Source organism: Oncorhynchus nerka, linkage group LG20 (genome assembly GCF_034236695.1).
Source record: "Oncorhynchus nerka isolate Pitt River linkage group LG20, Oner_Uvic_2.0, whole genome shotgun sequence".
Taxonomy (NCBI): Eukaryota; Metazoa; Chordata; class Actinopteri; order Salmoniformes; family Salmonidae; genus Oncorhynchus; species Oncorhynchus nerka.
The window spans coordinates 28,332,146-28,349,758 of NC_088415.1; the positions used below are offsets into that span (position 1 = coordinate 28,332,146).

Genomic DNA, 17,613 nt, shown 5'->3' on the forward strand with positions numbered 1-17,613 from the left:
CTCACTTGAAACAGTTTTTGTGTTTAATACGGCAAATTACACAATCTTGTAGTCTGACATTTCAGATATGATAATTTGTCCTGAAGTAGCTTTGATGTAGTGCACTACGTTTTCAAATTAGCTTAACGTCTTCTAGTGTGAAGTATTTGGTAGATTGGTAAATTACCGTTTACTTGCATGATTCTCTCCAATCCAACATGGGGTAGGGTTAACTGCTCAAGTTGTATCTCAAACTAAATATCAGTGACTTCATCCTTTTTAACCTTTTATTCTAGAATCTAGATGGTTGTAATGTCACCAATGGCTCCTCTGTGCTATGAAAGGGCCATTCCATCTGAATGGGCTCTTCTCACAAAAGGCTTGACCACAAACTACACACTTACAAAGCAATGTATGCACTTCTTCTTGGGTGAAAAACGTTGGTCGTGTTTATTACTAGATGTGACACTACTTGTCCCTAAAACAATCAGACCCGAACCCGATTGACAAAGTGTTGGAACTCATTATGACGAAAGACCAGTGGTTGTTCCCAGTGCTTACCGGCTCGCTGCTTTGAGGTAGGCCTGGTTGAAATGTAAATATGTGACCCGATAGTCTTTTGGGCAAGTATTGTAGTTTAAAGGTAGACTCAGTGAAGTTGCCACGAGCAGCACCACAGATATTGAGATGAGTGAGATGCAAGACTTCTCTCACCGTCACACAGTATCTGTGCAGGTGCATGTGCAAGGGTTCACTTCACGCTGTTCAGTGTGGTAGCCAGGGTACCAAAACAGCTGAGAAGTTGAGGCTCGCGCTTCAACACTTGGTTGTTGCGGAAATCGACCCACTATGATGTTTACTTTCTGCATATCGCTGAGTCTACCTTTAATTTATACTAATTACTATAATAATCTATTTGGATTACATACTACAATCACCATTTGCAAAATCACCCAATGCATATGACTGACGATACAATAAAACACAACCATGACATCATATTAAACATTTCATAAAAAATGTATTTGTACTATTCATTTTTAAATAAGACATCACTATATATCCCTTGGCTTAACACAATATAACTCAGTTTTTTTAAATGACCATGATTGTCTTCCTCCTTTCACACAATAAAGGAATCTTATAAAAACATCCAATATCTGACCAAATTATTTACAGTAGTATCATACCAACTTCAATTGTATTTACAAAGGTACATTATATTTACAGTAGGCGGCGGCTTGTTAGCAGCAGATATGTTTGAGTGTTTCTCATATGGCTGTCATAAAGCAACAGAGGTAGTCTTGCTGGATCTAACCAGCTTTGTTGAGAACATCCCTGCATGTCACAGCTTTGACTTGCACAGAAAGTGACAGTGGGTAAAAAATAAAAAAACTACATACATGAAATCTCAAGTCATCTAATAGAGGCCAAATATCAAGTAATTTTCCCATAAAAAGAGACATAAATGAATAATAACCCAATGAGAGGATTATCCAACTCAGCACTATTAACACAATCAGACTGTGAACCCAACGGTGATGATGAAGCTTTGTCTTAGTAAGATGTGTCTGCTCTTTCTTCTTGCTTGGCCTTTGTGTCAGGTAAGAAAACCAGTGTGAACATAATAAAAGAGATGCATAAAAGGGTTTAAGTAGAACACTTAAAAGATTAAAAAAGATCAGATAAGTAGATTTTTTGTTGTGGGTATTTTCTGTTTAGTTTTTTCCCCTATTAATTTAGTTCTGTCTTATTGGCCACAGCCCGTAGGGTGGAGGGTAAGCGCCCTTGATGAACCTGACTGTCACTCCAGGGGACTAAACCATGATGGGCCACCCATTGACCCCTCCCCCATAGCTGTTGCTGAGGAACCAGATGGCTGCGAAAGGAACGGGGGAAGTTGTTCGCAGGCAAAGTACTCCTTCAGTGGGGCAAAGAGATGGCGGATCACAGGCACACTCCAGGACTTCCCCAGCACCTTCTGCCTCTGCTGGCGATTCATGTTCTTTACATCGGTGTAGTGCTTGGGGAAGCCAAAGATCCTTGAAGTGAAAGGCAGAAGAGAAGAGAACATCTTTAATATCCACTGAGTTATATTTAAAAAAAATAAATTTAAAAAATGAAATGCCATATTTCAAAATGCCTACTTCTCTAACTCCGTGATCCACAGGTTGTCATCCACGCCTTTCTCTGACACAGGGAGCTTGCTCACATCCTTGCCCTGCTTGAGGGAGTTCGGGTTGGTGGTGATGGTCCTCACTTTTGTGAACTGTGCAATAGAATACAAAATAAACAAAAGGAAAACAAGAAAGTAAGACACCAGGAAATGCTCGGACAAACAGTCACCGGTCCTAAAGAAAGACGGGTAGACTAACTCAAATGAAAAAAACATTTGAAAAGAACCAAAGAGGATCAGATTGGGACTTCCTAGTTAATTAATTTGAAACATTTTCTGACCTTGGCAACTCTTCCCCTTTCAAGGCAGTCCTGGAGAATAACCTTGTCGGTCTGGGATGCAATGATGGGTCTAGAACAGAATCAGACACATTGAACAAAACCCAAGAAGATTTCTAAAGGCAGGAAGCAGACTCATCACTAAGAAGATAATTATTGTAATTATTTCACCACTATGGCCTATTTATTGCCTTACCTCCCTAATCTTACTACATATAGACTTTTCTATTGTGTTATTGACTGTACGTTTGTTTATCCCATGTGTAACTCTGTGTTGTTTGTGTCGCACTGCTTTGCTTTATCTTGGCCAGGTCGCAGTTGTAAATGAGAACTTGTTCTCAACTGGCCTACCTGGTCAAATAGTCACAGAGATGGGACTAAAGATGGTGTCATACTGGTGTGGTCCTGGGTTTTTGCGAAGACCCACATATCTGTAGACTATAGAGATCAATTGCACTGAATAAATCATTTTAATCTATGGTTTCAATAATCAAAGGGGTTGATGAGAAAGGATCATGGATCAGCTGAGTGGTTTAGTTTGGTCCAGGGTGCAGACACGTACCTGTTCATCCCAGGGATGTTGCCCCAGAAGTATCGTGCTCTGTGGGCCGGGCTCACTTTCACCGCATCCACCAGAACTGGGTTGCACTGAGAACAGACTGTCAGTTATTTGGGTTCTAAACTACAGAACATTTAGACAGTATGATTTGTATACAAATCAAGAGATCTGGTGATGTGTTCATGTGAATTATTCGATTTTCTGACTTCAAACCCGTTCATTCTGAGACCCAGACCAAAACCACAAAGACCCAGAAATATAAGCAGCAAAATTTTGTTTTAAGCTTGAACCCTAAGTTTCCCATTAGAATTCCCAATTTTCGGAGACAAAAATGTACGCAGCACGATACAACTGTTCTAAGAGGAGAGTTAATGGGGCTAGCTAACCTCCAGGAAGCGGCAGATGTCGACCTTGTGGTGGTTGTTCATGAACACCACGTTCTCGAAAAACCAGAAGAACGGCCTCCGGTCGTCTTCTTTGGGCTTCATGATGTGAAGAAGCCGGTAATACTCAAAGAAGAGCCTCCCCGTCCCTTCTACAGACAGAATGACAGATTTAATAAGCACCCATAACACAGGGGAATAGTCTGGGAAGTCAGGTTATGCACTGTAGCTAAGCAGTGAACAACATTGCAGAGCTGATATCCACATTAGAGCTAACACAGATGTTGCACTCTACTTGCCTATTCCAAACTAACCACACTGTTGTACACTGCACTCTGCTGGTAATGTCTATAAGCCACACTACAAAATGTGTAGAAAATACTTAACAAATATATTTTTACTCTGTTGATCTCACAAGGTAAACTATTCAAGTCCCAGACATACCAAACAGTCCCTTCCGTGCTGGGTTCACCATGGCCAGATCGTTGCAAGGGCTCCCACCAATGAGCAGATCGAACGGACCCCACTTTAGGATCTGCATTGGACAAGAGTTGTGAGGTCTGTTTTAGTAATGACCAATGTTTCAAACCGACAGTAAAAGTGCTGTGCTCACATTATAAGACGTACGTGCTCTTTGGTGATGAGCCGGACATCATCCACATGTATGATCTTGCCTTCATGGTTGATCTCAGAAACAGCAATGGACTCCGAACAGATCTCCGAGGCCACATATTTGTCCACCTTGATTCCCAGCTCTTTCAGCACCAAGTAACCTAAGGGTCAAATAAAACCGATGTCTGTTTTGGTTAAGTGCTACTGTGCAAAGTCTGATTATTGAAGTTCCTCTTCTCGTTAGACCTTAAAAGGGGTATAATTTTCACAGTGGAATCAGAACAGTTGAAAAACAATAGAATTAGCATCAAATGAAATAGTCAAATATTCACAGTAGAAGCAGAACAAATAATTGTAGAATCAAAATTAGAGTAGAATTAAAACAAATACAGTAGTATTTTTGTCATCAGAATCATGACAACACAGAGTAGAATTAGAATGGAAGAATTCCGGCGCAGCAGCTAACCTGTGCCAATCCCATCAAACAGTGAGAGGACGTTGATTGGTCGACGCAGGTTGACAGGGATGGACGGGTATACCCGATCGGGCTCCTAGAGAGGGCAAAGGTTTAGCACACTCATTCGGTTATCGACCAGTACCGGTATGTAAATGAATGTTACTAATAGATCAAATCAAAACAAAAAGCATTCCATTCTAAGGTAACACTACAACCGCCACTCACAAACTGAAAGGCACTGTTATTTGCAAAAAACTCCTGGACACGGATGCTCCAGTCAAGACGGGGTTTCAGGGCACCGTGGGCATTGTATGGTTCACACAGGTAGCAGATCCATGGATCCACCTCCCTCAGAGAGTCAAAGGTACCTGGGCCAACCAAGATGTTTAGGCAGTCCAAACAGTAGGAGCTGGGAGAAGACATATGTTAGAACATGACCCATGTCTGGAAGGTTTAGAGTAAACAATGGCATAGGAGGCTGGTGGAGTGAGAATGGGGAGGACGGTCCCTCTTCCACCAGCCTCCACTGGAGAGAGCGTTAGTAGCAAATACTGTTACTCACCGGCAGCAGCTGTCGTTCCCACAGAGGATGACCTCCAGGCCAGCACAGCACACTGTACAGTATGACTGGTAGCCATCCTCATCGTATCGATAGAGAGTCTCAGTGAAGTTATCCTGTAGGGAAGAGTAGTCAGTGTTATAACTTCCCATATAAAGATGTAGGAATTGGCACAACTAGGGAAGACATGACCATCTGAAAAAAATGGAGGCAACACACATAAACAAAATGTATAACATATACAGTACCAGTCAAAAGTTTGGACATACATACTCATTCAAGGGTTTTTCTTTAATAACACATATGGAATCATGTAGTAACCAAAACAGTGTTAAACAAATCAAAATATATTTGAGATTCTTTAAAGTAGCCACCCTTTGCCTTGATGACAGTGTTGCACACTCTTGACATTATCTCAACCAGCTTCATAAGGTAGTCACCTGGAATGCATTTCAATCAACAGTTAAAAGTTAACTTGTGGAATTTCTTTCCTTCTTAATGTGTTTGAACCAATCAGTTGTGTTGCTACAAAGAAACCACTACTAAAGGACACCAATAAGAAGAGACTTGCCAACAAAACACTAGCAATGGACAATAAATAGACCAGTGGAAATCTGTCCTCTGGTCTGATGAGTACAAATTTGAGATTGTCTTTGCGAGATAGTATTTTTTAAATGCATTTTACTAGGCAAGTCAGTTAAGAACAAATTCTTATTTTTAATGACGGCCTAGGAACAGTGGGTTAACTGCCTTGTTTAGGGGCAGAACAACAGATTTGTACCTTGTCAGCTCGGGGATTCGATCTTGCAACCTTTCGGTTACTAGTCCAACACTAACCACTAGGCTACGCTGCCGCCCCAAGAGTAGGTGAACGGATGATCTCCGCATGTTTGGTTCCCACCGTGAAGCATGGAGGAGGAGGTGTGATGGTGCTTTAGTGACACTGTCTTATTTATTTAGTATTCAAGGCACCCTTAACCAGCATGGCTACCACAGCATTCTGCAGCAATATACAATCACATCTGGTTTGCGCTTAGTGGGACTATCATTTGTTTTTCAACATGACAATGACTCAACACACCCCCAGGCTGTGTAAGGGCTATTTGACCATGATGGAGATTGATGGAGTGCTGCATCAGGTGACCTGTTCTCCACAATCACCCGACTTCAACCCAATTGAGATGGTTTGGGATGAGTTGGACCGCAGAGTGAAGGAAAAGCAGCCAACAAGTGCTCAGCATATGTGGGAACTCCTTCAAGACTGTTGGAAAAGCATTCCAGGTGAAGCTGGTTGAGAGAATGCTAAGAGTGTGCAATGCTGTCATCAAGGCAAAGGGTGGCTACTTTAAAATATCAAATAGTCCAAATAAAGAAAAACCCATGAATGAGTAGGTGTCCAAACTTTTGACTGGTACTGGATGATTTTGTAACCTCTCTGACCTGTACAACATGATGAAATGTAGCAAGAACCACAAGATGAATATATGTTTTGCTTTACCTTGCATTTAAGGCAAAGGCTTCCTTCAAACAGTGGATGGAAAATCTCTATATCGTCAGCCATACAGCACAGGCAGAAAGCTTTGGAAGATAGAAAATTACAAAGTGAGTGAACAAAACAATGAAGGAACCAGACTTTCAACACAATACCACTATTTAATACAAAAGTGTGTCCATGTCAGCACAAGCTCTCACCTTCAATGTCCAGTCTTTTCTTCTGTACCCATTGAACCATCTCCTCTGAGAAAATAAATATACAAAATACAGTATATTAAATGAGTGCGCAGAGACAGTGTCTGTGCATTGAGAAAAGTAATCAAATAGGAAATAGCGCTGTTGGAAGTGATTTGAAACACAATTATTAACAGAGGATATATCAGCGTGAAGAAAGAGTAGAGAAGGCCCACCTCTGTATTTCTGATCCGGCTGTTCATAGACGTAGCCTGGGTCTTTTTTTTTGTCGGACTGCTGCTTTTGTTTTTTGAGTGGTGGCTGGCAGTCCGGATTTGGATCATTTTTCTCCATGTTGGACGAGGCACCTGCATCCTCCTCCTGCCTGAGGTTGAAGGTGCCGCTGTCCAGGTTCAGTGAGAGCTTGGTGAGACACACAGACACCTGGCTCAGGTTGTGCAGTTCGCTGTTGATGGATGTTGCCTTTTTTTGGTCCGGTTGCTTCCCATTAGCAATCCCTTTAGCTGTAAAATCATTAACATCAAAATATTGTACACCATTAAGACAAAATATATCTATTTATTTTCATACAAGTTGTTATAACATCTTCAAAATGAAAGAGGGGGATCATGTATGTAATACCCACTGGGCACAGATGCCAGTTCAACGTCTATTCCACATTGGTTCAACGTAATTTAATTGAAATGACGTGGGAACATTGGCTCAACCAGTGTGTGGCCAGTGGGTAGATGCAGAATGATATGTTAGTCAGCCTCTTAGCTTACCCTCTGTCTGGAGTGGTGGTTGGAACCCATCTGGACCAGTGGGTTTGAAACCGCCGAAGGCCCAGTCCACCATTTCCCTGAGGTGCTCCTCCCGCTTCTCTGAACCCAGGGAAAACACCTTCCCACATCTTGAAGCAGCCACCTACACGGTTACATATCAACAACACACAATCGGATGGGATACACACATACAAATCGACAATCATACACAAGCAGAGCTAGACAGACTGACCTGTAAAGACTGGAATATAGCATCCCTGTACGTGACGAGGGTGGCGAAGCTATTTGTGCAGAAACATTGTGCAAACGATCCAAATGGCAGCAGTCTCCGGGTGTTTTTCTGAAACAGACAGAATTTCACTGAGTGATAGGCACAACAATTCACCTTTACAATTTAACTTAAAAAACATTGTCCATCAAATATGGACACTCATAACTCACATAAACACACTGACAACAAAAACACAATGTCCTTCTCCACCCTCACCTCGGATAACATGCCATCCCCAAACCATTCAACTTTCCGGATGCTTTTGGCTGCCTGCCGTCCCTTCCAGGGTTGGACAGTCCCTGGCCACAGGGAGAATCCCCCCATCTGTCCCCATACCAGATCCCCCACATTGTAGCCCTTCTCATCCTACAGGGAAACGCACAGCACACAGTCAGCCATACACCACAAAACACATCTGGTGAGATTGAACACCGAAATACATTGATATGTACCATTGTTGGCCTCAAAGCTAACTGTCACGATAATGTAAATCAGAAAAGAGAAAGGATTATTTTACACACTTCAGTTAAGCAGAGAGAATTAAGACTAATGACATAATACTACTTAACAAATGTATAAGACCTTGGCAAGAAAAAGTGTGAACCCTTTGGAATTACCTGGACATAAATTGGTCATCAAATTTGAACTTCATCTAAGTCTCAACAATAGACAGTCTGCTTATACTAATAACATGTGTACATATCTTTAATGAACACACCGTGTAAACATTCACAGTGCAGGGTGGGAAAAGTATGTGAACTAGAGGTCGACCGATTAATTAGGGCCGATTTCAAGTTTCCATACCAATCGGAAATCAGTATTTTTGGGCGCCGATTTACCAAATGTTTTTTTGTTGTTGTACACCTTTCTTTAATCTTTATTTAACAAGGCAAGTCAGTTAAGAACACATTCTTATTTTCAATGACAGCCTAGGAACGGTGGGTTAACTTCCTCGTTCAGGGGCAGATAGACAGATTTTCACTTTGTCAGCTCGGGGGATTCAATCTTGCAACCTGACAGTTAACTAGTCCAACGCAATAACGACCTGCCTCTCTCTCTCTCTCTTGCACTCCACCAGGAGACTGACTGCCTGTTACGCAAATGCAGTAAGCCAAGGTAAGTTGCTAGCTAGCATTAAACTTATCTTATGAAAACAATCAATCATAATCACTAGTTAACTACACATGGTTGATATTACTAGATATTATCTAGCGTGTCCTGTGTTGCATATAATCTGACTGAGCATACATGCATCTAAGTATCTGACTGAGCGGTGGTAGGCAGAAGCAGGCACGTAAACATTCATTCAAACAGCACTTTTGTGCGTTTTGTCAGCAGCTCTTCGTTGTGCGTCAAGCATTGCGCTGTTTATGATTCCAAACCTATCAACTCCCGAGATGAGGCTGGTGTGACCGAAGTGAAATGGCTGGCTAGTTAGCATGCACTAATAGAGTTTCAAACTTCACTCGCTCTGAGCCTTGGGGTGGTTGTTTCCCTTGCTCTGCATGGGTAACGCTGCTTCGATGTGGTGGCAGTTGTCGTTGTGTTGCTGATTCGAGCGAGGAGAGGGACGGAAGCTATAGTGTTACACTGGCAATACTAAAGTGCCTATAAGAACATCCAATTGTCAAAAGTTAATGAAATACAAATGGTATAGAGGGAAATGGTCCAATAATAACTACAACTTCTTACCTGGGAATATTGAAGACTCATGTTAAAAGGAACCACCAGCTTTCATGTTCTGAGCAAGGAACGGAAACGTTAGCTTTCTTACATAGCACATATTGCCCTTTTACGTTCTTCTCCAACACTTTGTTTTTGCATTATTTCAAATTGAATATGTTTCATTATCTACTTGAGGCTAAATTGACTTTATTGATGTATTATATGATGTATTATAGTAAGTTAAAATAAGTGTTAATTCAGTATTGTTGTAATTGTCATTATTACAAATACATTTATCTTTAAATTGGCCGATTAATCGGTATCTGCTTTTTTGGTCCTCCAATAATCGGTATCGGCATATTTTTTTTTTTTAAAAACATAAATCGGTCGACCTCTAATGTTAACCCTTGGTTTTAATAACTGGTTGATCCTACTTCGGCAGCAATAACCTCAACCAAACATTTTCTGTAGTTGCGGATCAGACCTGCACAACAGTCAGGAGGAATTTTGGACCATTCCTGGAACGAGTGCGCTGAGAGTCGGGAAGCAAGTTCAGGGAGTGAGTGTTTTAATAAATAAAATAAACACGAAACACACGACATGAAAACAGAGTCATTAACACCAGAGTAAAGATCCAAGAGGAGTGACAGATATAGGGAAGATAATCAAGGAGATTAGGAGTGACATGAGGCACAGGTGTGCGAGACAATGGTGACAGGTGTGCTGGATAATCAGCAGCCTGATGACCTAGAGGCCGGAGAGGGAGTATAAGTGACATTCACAGAGTTCAAGTAACAGACACATCTCAACATCAACTCTTCAGAGGAGACTGTGTCACAATTCCTCTTTACAAAACTGTTTCAGTTCAGCAATATTCTTGGGATGTCTGGCGTGAACCGCTCTCTTGAGGACATGCCACAGCATCTCAATTGGGTTGAGGGCAGGACTCTGACTGGGCCCATCCAGAAGATGTATTTTCTTCTGTTGTTGATTTACTTCTGTGTTTTGGGTCGTTGTCCTGTTGCATCACCCAACTTCTGTTGAGCTTCAATTGGGGGACAGATAGCCTTACAGTCTCTGCAAAATGTCTTAATAAACTTGGGAATTCTTTTTTCAGTTGATGATAGAAAGCTGTCCAGGCCCTGAGGCAGCAAAGCAGCCCCAAACCATGATGCTCCCTCCACCATACTTTACACTTGGGATGAGGTTGATGTTGGTGTGCTGTACCCTTTTTTCTCCACACATAGTGTTGTGTGTTCCTGCCAAACAACTCAACTTCAGTTTCATCTGTCCACAGAATATTTTGCCAATAGCACTGTGGAACATCTAGATACTCTTTTGTGAACTTCAGACGTGCAGTCATGTTTTTTTTGTACAGTGGTGTCCTCCCATGAACAACATTCTTGTTTACTGTTTTACGTATCGTAGACTCGTTAACAGAGATGTTAGCATGTTCCAGATATTTTTTTAAATGTCTTTAGCTGACACTCTAGGATTCTTCTTAACCTCATGCAGCGCTGTGCTCTTGTAGTCATCTTTGCAGGACGGCCACTCCTAGGGAGAGTAGCAACAGTGCTGAACTTTCTCAATTTATAGACAATTTGTCTTACCGTGGACTGGGCAACATCAAGGTTTAGAGATACTTTTGTAACCTTTTCCAGCTTTATGCAAGTCAACAATTCTGAGATCTCTTTTGTTCGAGGCATGGTTCACATCAGGCAATACTTTGTGTGAATAGCAAACTCAAATTTTGTGAGTGTTTTTTATAGGGCAGGGCACCTCTGACCAACATCTCCAATCTCGTCTCAATGATTGTACCCCAGGTTAGCCGACTCCTGGGTTCACATACTTTTTCCAACCTACACTGAATGTTTAAATGATATATTCAATATAGACAAGACAAATACAATAGTTTGTGCGTTATTAGTTTAAGCAGACTGTGTTTGTCTGTTGTGACTTTATGCAGAAATCCAGATAATTTCAAAGGGTTCACATACTTTTTCTTGCCACTGTACATACATAACAGTATAATTTAATATAATAACAGTGACAATCTGTTTTTTATGGAGTCAACAGTACCTACCTCGTACAGGCAGGAGGATGTCTTAGATGGTCCTTCAGGGGTGGATGTGGCCATCGGCAGGGCATTGTCATTTTTAAGCTGGGGGTCAGTGAGAGAAACACTTATATTATGCTTCCATAATATATACACTGCACATAATCACATTTTATATAAAAAAAGGAAATAGATCTAAACAAAAATATAATGTACCTTGTGCTGTATGGTCTCAGTCCAAATAACGTCATCGTCGCTGTCATCGAGAACAATAATTTCAATAGACCCAGTTGTCTTTAGCGCTGCCATTGTGGGCAAATTGCAAAGAGGTCAATATTTTTTTAGGATATATAAATATACAATATTCATACAATTGTCTGACAATGATCCTTTAATGAGTGTATGTGATTCTCAGTGCTATCCTTACCTGGTCTTGTGTCTGTCTGAACAGGCCTAGGTTCAGTCTCAGCAGGCTCTGCGATGTCAATCAAATCTTGAACAATAGGAACAATGGGAATGATTAAATATACAGTATATCCGTATTCACCTACGGGGTTTGCAATGTTTTTGTTCCAGCCCAGCACTCATACACTTGTGTCAAATAAACGGCCTTCAGTCTGGAGAGAGGCTTAGTTGAATTGAGTCTGTTACTGCTGGGCTGGAACACAAACCTGCACACAGAAACAGAGCTGGAGACCTCTGCTCCGAATAAACAGTTTGTCAAGTGTCACATTCCGGTAAATATATAGTACAATCTTACCAGATGAGTTGCTCTCCTGTTTTTGAGGACTTGAGGGTGATGAGGGTATGCCTTCGTCCTCACTGCGTTCTGTGAGCCAGTCATCCTCATCCCGACTACCATCACCAAGCAAGGTAGCCTGGACACATATAAAAGACATCCATACCAACACATTAACAGACAGAAACAAAAAAAATTGTATGTTCTACATTGCAAAACAATGTGACTATAGTAGTAGCATACATTACAGCAGAGCTAACACACCAACATAATTTCCCAAACAGTGCCGTCTAGTCCAGTTAGCTACACACCCGAGCGAAGACCTTGTCCCTTTGCAGAGAGCCAGAGGGGAGAGTAAGCAGGCTGCAGATCAGCCTCCGTAGGATAGATGTCTTTCCCATGGTTCTCAGCACCTTTTTCCAGTGCTGCTCCACCGTGGGCCCAGGGGTGGGAGAGTCGGCAGTAGGCTTCTCACCCTCTGAGATCATATACTCCAGGAACTCATCGGTCAGCAGGGCCATGTCCCCCGGGACTCCACACAGCCCCATGAGGGACCCCAGCTCGGCCACTACCCTACTCGTCACCTCCAGCCTCCCAGCAGGCCTCAGCAAGATGGAAATGTTCTTCAGGGCCACGTTGGGTAGTGGCAGGCTCTTCATCAGGCTCCGGGTGGTAGCCTTGTAGAAGGAGACACTGCTCTCCCGGAAAGAGTCTACGACATCGTCTTCGAGTTCTGCCTGATGTTCCGACAGGAAGTCCTTCACGCGGGTGCCCGTATTCACATCCACCCTCAGGAGGTGATCCTTCTCGTTGGCAAGGAGCGTGGGCTCCCGCCGCCTCAGGGAGCGGTCCACGGCGGGCGAGCGGAGGAAGCTGGCTGCATAGGAGTGCACCAGGCTGGAGGCCTGCTGTAGGATGTTGGCCACATCAGAGTCGCCCCATTCAAGAAGCTCCTGGAAGGCACAGAGGGGCTCCAAGGCTTGCCCCAGGAACAGCAGGCTCAGTCTGACTTTTAGGTCCCTTAGACGGGTACACACTTGGTCCGCGTCCCCCTCATTGCCCCGGGACTCAAAGTACTGGAGCAGCTCGGGCCAGGCGTCTGCCATCCTCTGCACTGTCCTGCCCAGGAAAAGGCACTGGGACGACAGGGGAAGGAGAGGGTCCAAGGATGGCACATCGGCAAATATCTCCTTGAGGTTGGTGGTGGGGCAGGTGGAGTAGTGGTGGTGGATGTCTCTAACCAGCTCCAGGACCGACTCCGGCAGCGCACTCACGCCCAGTTGACACGCCCGTCCAGCCAGGCCAGGGAGACCACAGAGGGACACCAGCCCAGGGTTCAGGGCCCTGAGCCCAGTCTCCAACACCTGGCTCAGCCCTGTGTCTCCACAGTAGAACACAGCCAAGTTCGCCAAGGGGAGCTCAAACCTCCTCAGAGTCTCCACCAGACAGTTCAGCTCAGCTGTACCAGCTGACACTGTGGCATCCCTGGGCTGAAGGGTGTCTAGCAGGCGCACATGCTTGACCCCTGACCTCTGGTCAAAGTAGCCCATCAGGAGCACACTGACCGTCTCCCGGTCTCCATCCCCTCCCAGCTCCACACCTCGGTACAGGTAGAGGCAGTAGGGGGTCTGGGAGCAGGCAGCGGTGATGTCCTGAGGGTATTTCTGACCCAGAACATGTCTGGCTACCTGATCCTGGGTAAGTTCTGTCCCGTGCTTTGCTGGGCTGGGCCAGTGCTTCTGGATGAGCTGCAGCAGGCTGGGGCTGAAATGGAAAAATGTATCCTCCTTCTCCTCTGCTGTTTGAACATCCAGTGCCATTTCCTGGTTCTGCCAGGGCCCCTCAGACATCTCCACTTCCCTAGCTGTGGGTGACAACATTGAGAAACCAAAACACAAATAAAGTGGATACAGAGGACTAGAATTTCATACTAACAATTCACATGAAAAAACAAAAGAACAGAGAGAGAGTGAAGTTGAGTCTCACAGAAGTCGAGTTGTGTCAGGGCTTTGGGTCTTTGTGGCTGTTTAGCAGCATTAGCAGGTGGCATGCTCTGTCCAGCCCGCGACTCCAGAGCATCATACTCCTGGCCATTGTGGTTGGAGTCAAAGAACACCTTGAACCACTGTAGGAAGTCCAGGCTCGCTTCAGAGCTCCCTCCGATCAGACCCTCCACTGGGATTGACTGGGGGAGGAGATATTTTACACAACATTATTACATCACTACATGTAACAATATGCATGTTATAAAATGTAATAAGTACTAGATTACATATACACTGCTCAAAAAAATAAAGGGAACACTTAAACAACACCAGCGTAGTGTCCAGAGCATGGAGGCGATACCAGGAGACAGGCCAGTACACCAGGAGACGTGGAGGAGGCCGTAGGAGGGCAACAACCCAGCAGCAGGACCGCTACCTCCGCATTTGTGCAAGGAGGAGCACTGCCAGAGCCCTGCAAAATGACCTCCAGCAGGCCACAAATGTGCATGTGTCTGCTCAAACGGTCAGAAACAGACTCCATGAGGGTGGTATGAGGGCCCGACGTCCACAGGTGAGGGTTGTGCTTACAGCCCAACACCGTGCAGGACATTTGGCATTAGCCAGAGAACACCAAGATTGGCAAATACGCCACTGGCGCCCTATGCTCTTCACAGATGAAAGCAGGTTCACACTGAGCACATGTGACAGTCTGAAGACGCCTTGGAGAACGTTCTGCTGCCTGCAACATCCTCCAGCATGACCGGTTTGGCGGTGGGTCAGCATTTCTTTGGGGGGGGGGGGGGGGCTGACTGCCATTAGGTACCGAGATGAGATCCTCAGACCCCTTGTGAGACCATATGCTGGTGCGGTTGGCCCTGGGTTCCTCCTAATGCAAGACATCATGTGGCTGGAGTGTGTCAGCAGTTCCTGCAAGAGGAAGGCATTGACGCTATGGACTGGCCCGCCCGTTCCCCAGACCTGAATCCAATTAAGCACATCTGGGGCATCATGTCTCGCTCCATCCACCAACGCCACATTGCACCACAGACTGTCCAGGAGTTGGTGGATGCTTTAGTCCAGGTCTGGGAGGAGATCCCTCAGGAGACCATCTGCCACCTCATCAGGAGCATGCCCAGGCGTTGTAGGGAGGTCATACAGGCACGTGGAGGCCACACACACTACTGAGCCTCATTTTGACTTGTTTTAAGGACATCACATCAAAGTTGGGTCAGCCTGTAGTGTGGTTTTCCACTTTAATTTTGAGTGCGACTCCAAATCCAGACCTCCATGGGTTGATAAATTTGATTTCCATTGATAATTTGTGTGATTATGTTGTCAGCACATTCAACTATGTAAAGAAAAAAAGTATTTAATAAGAATATTTAATTCATTCAGATCTAGGATGTGTTATTTGAGTGTTCCCTTTATTTTTTTGTGCAGTGTATAATATGTAATTACACCATGTTATTACTAGAGTAATTGCAGTGTTGCTACACATGTGTAAGAGCAATGGAATGAAGAAGTTGTGTGCAGATTACACACAGTCCTACCAGACTGCAGTATATCATTAACGGGTGTATGGCTGTAGAGTGTAACTTACTTTGATAACCCCACTCCTCCTGAAGCCGGCCTGCAGCACACTGTAGTTGTGACGGACATCCACCTCATCACTGGCATGGAACCTCACTCTCTGTACGTCCACAGAACCAGGGAACAGCCAATGCATCAGCTGGCAGAACGCAGCACCTGGAACACACACATTTAGAGTCTTACCCCATCCCTGAAACTAATGCAAAATAGGGAACTATGATTGTTTTACATGGTAACTTCTCAACTGGCCTACCTGGTTAAATAAAAGTTTCATAAAAACATTGATGTAGAGGAATGTTCTCTAAGTATGACAGACACATAACAGTGTATTATCTAGAGACAATACATAGGCCTAGAGAATGTCAACAGTGTGTACAATGAGCATCTAGCCTACCTGAGCATGTTTGCTCCACCTTTGTGAACCTGGTCTGTAGAGATTCATTGAGCCAAGCCAGCAGCTCATAGCGGTTGTGTTTCTCACCAGGCTTGACTTGGACATTCACTGCCATCTCCAGGTCTCCACCTGTAGCAAAACCACATATCAATAACAATGTAGCTTAATAACTAAAACAAGGATCATAGTATTTGTATAAGTGATAGTAGGTGTTAAATGCATGAATTGATATTCAGTACGGAGTGCACACTCCACCAACAAGGCTACTTCCAGGCACTGGTAAACACCAACGTAAACATCCATCTGCGTATTGTAAAGGTTGGGGGAAGGAATCGAACATCGCAATAACAATAACAGTAAACTACCGCTACAAGTGTGTCACATATAGCTGCTGCAACATTGTATCGCTCTCGAACGATTCAGGGTGTTGTAACATTGTGTCGATTCATCTGCGCTCTTGCTTTGTGCATTCGTGCTTCACCATAACATCCTGAATGTTTAAATAGTAACTGTTGATATAGGCTATAGTCATCAAATGTTCTGATTTGAAATGTTTACACAATTCGCCAAGGGCTAAACTTACGCATGCTCATATTATTTTCCCGCAAAAACACCGAAGGAATGTATTGTATTTGGACCAATGCTGACCCAAGCAGCCACGTGTATAGCAACCATGCAGTGTTGAGAGAAAACGTGAGTGAACCGAACAATCGCAGAAGTGTTTCTTCAGGTGCCCCACATGTTATTAGAACGTTATTTAGAACAATATTTAACTAGTGTTTTCAACAAGGCTGGTAAACTGTAGCCAAAATGGCAAAACGTAGATTTCTCAGCATTCCAAGCAATAATCATTTATTTGGACATATTGGTAAAATAAAAGTCTATATCATTCAATTACATTGTTATGTGTAACCTATGCTATTTATAAAGCTTGGTGAACGTAAAAAGTACAATACAACCTGGTAAAAGTTCATGTGAGGCTATGAGCTAGGCTACTTGTCTATTTGCTTACGATATATCGAAAATGTTCAATATTGTTCAGACATGTGCGCTCACCTAGCTCTCCTTTCCTTTTCATGGCGTTTTCAATGTCCCAAACTCGTGGTCTATCGTTTGGCCAAGCTATCTACTCACCCCTTTGGCTCAGGGAATACGGGATATTTAACTCGCTGCGGCTGTACAGAAGACCCATAGCTATGTTTCGTCCGCGGGATTCCAACCAATGATCTCTCTATGCTAATGTCTGGTGTTGGCGGGATTCCAACCAATGATTTCTCTATGCTAATGTTAAGTGGGGTTGGACTACGTGAACCCGCCGATCCCGCTTCGTGCGCAATTACGCAAACTATGCTATAGCTATTTGCGCCCGCCAACCACCGAAACACTGTTTTACAGTTTCCAAGTCAGAATCGTAGGCGAAACATTGTAATCTATTGTTGTATCATTGTAGGGTTGTG

The 17,613-nt window shown here is 43.7% G+C and overlaps 1 protein-coding gene across 4 annotated transcripts; it reads right to left on the bottom strand.

Annotated features, from left to right (window-relative positions):
- Window positions 1-390: 390 nt before the first annotated feature.
- On the bottom strand, window positions 391-17,363 carry LOC115102196 (DNA (cytosine-5)-methyltransferase 3B-like). Of its 4 annotated transcripts, none has more exons than XM_029621861.2 (25): window positions 17,291-17,363; window positions 16,157-16,285; window positions 15,773-15,918; window positions 14,174-14,372; window positions 12,499-14,051; window positions 12,209-12,326; window positions 11,876-11,941; window positions 11,665-11,750; window positions 11,476-11,553; window positions 7,944-8,093; window positions 7,689-7,796; window positions 7,457-7,598; window positions 6,908-7,195; window positions 6,696-6,740; window positions 6,502-6,581; window positions 5,007-5,119; window positions 4,670-4,853; window positions 4,454-4,538; window positions 4,003-4,148; window positions 3,820-3,910; window positions 3,379-3,527; window positions 2,996-3,081; window positions 2,437-2,506; window positions 2,127-2,248; window positions 391-2,021 (listed from the first exon to the last, which is right to left on the bottom strand). In XM_029621861.2, the coding sequence occupies exons 1-25, from the start codon at window positions 17,346-17,348 to the stop codon at window positions 1,784-1,786; spliced, it is 4,530 nt and encodes a 1,509-aa protein (XP_029477721.2). In that variant the 5' UTR covers window positions 17,349-17,363; the 3' UTR covers window positions 391-1,783. The 4 variants fall into 4 exon arrangements, with proteins under 4 accessions (XP_029477721.2, XP_029477722.2, XP_029477723.2 ...); XM_029621862.2 differs by having other exon boundaries at window positions 17,213-17,362; XM_029621863.2 differs by lacking the exons at window positions 391-2,021; window positions 2,127-2,248 and adding an exon at window positions 2,785-2,871.
- Window positions 17,364-17,613: the final 250 nt, after the last annotated feature.

Bases quoted from the DNA above. Each gene is read 5' to 3' on its own strand.
- LOC115102196 (XM_029621861.2), bottom strand. From the start codon at position 17,348: ATGGGTCTTCTGTACAGCCGCAGCGAGTTAAATATCCCGTATTCCCTG. The intron at 14,373-15,772 runs GTAAGTTACACT...CTCCTCCCCCAG, and splicing joins GGAGGAGTGGGGTTATCAAA to TCAATCCCAGTGGAGGGTCT. The intron at 4,854-5,006 runs GTGAGTAACAGT...GTCTTCTCCCAG, and splicing joins GGGAACGACAGCTGCTGCCG to CTCCTACTGTTTGGACTGCC.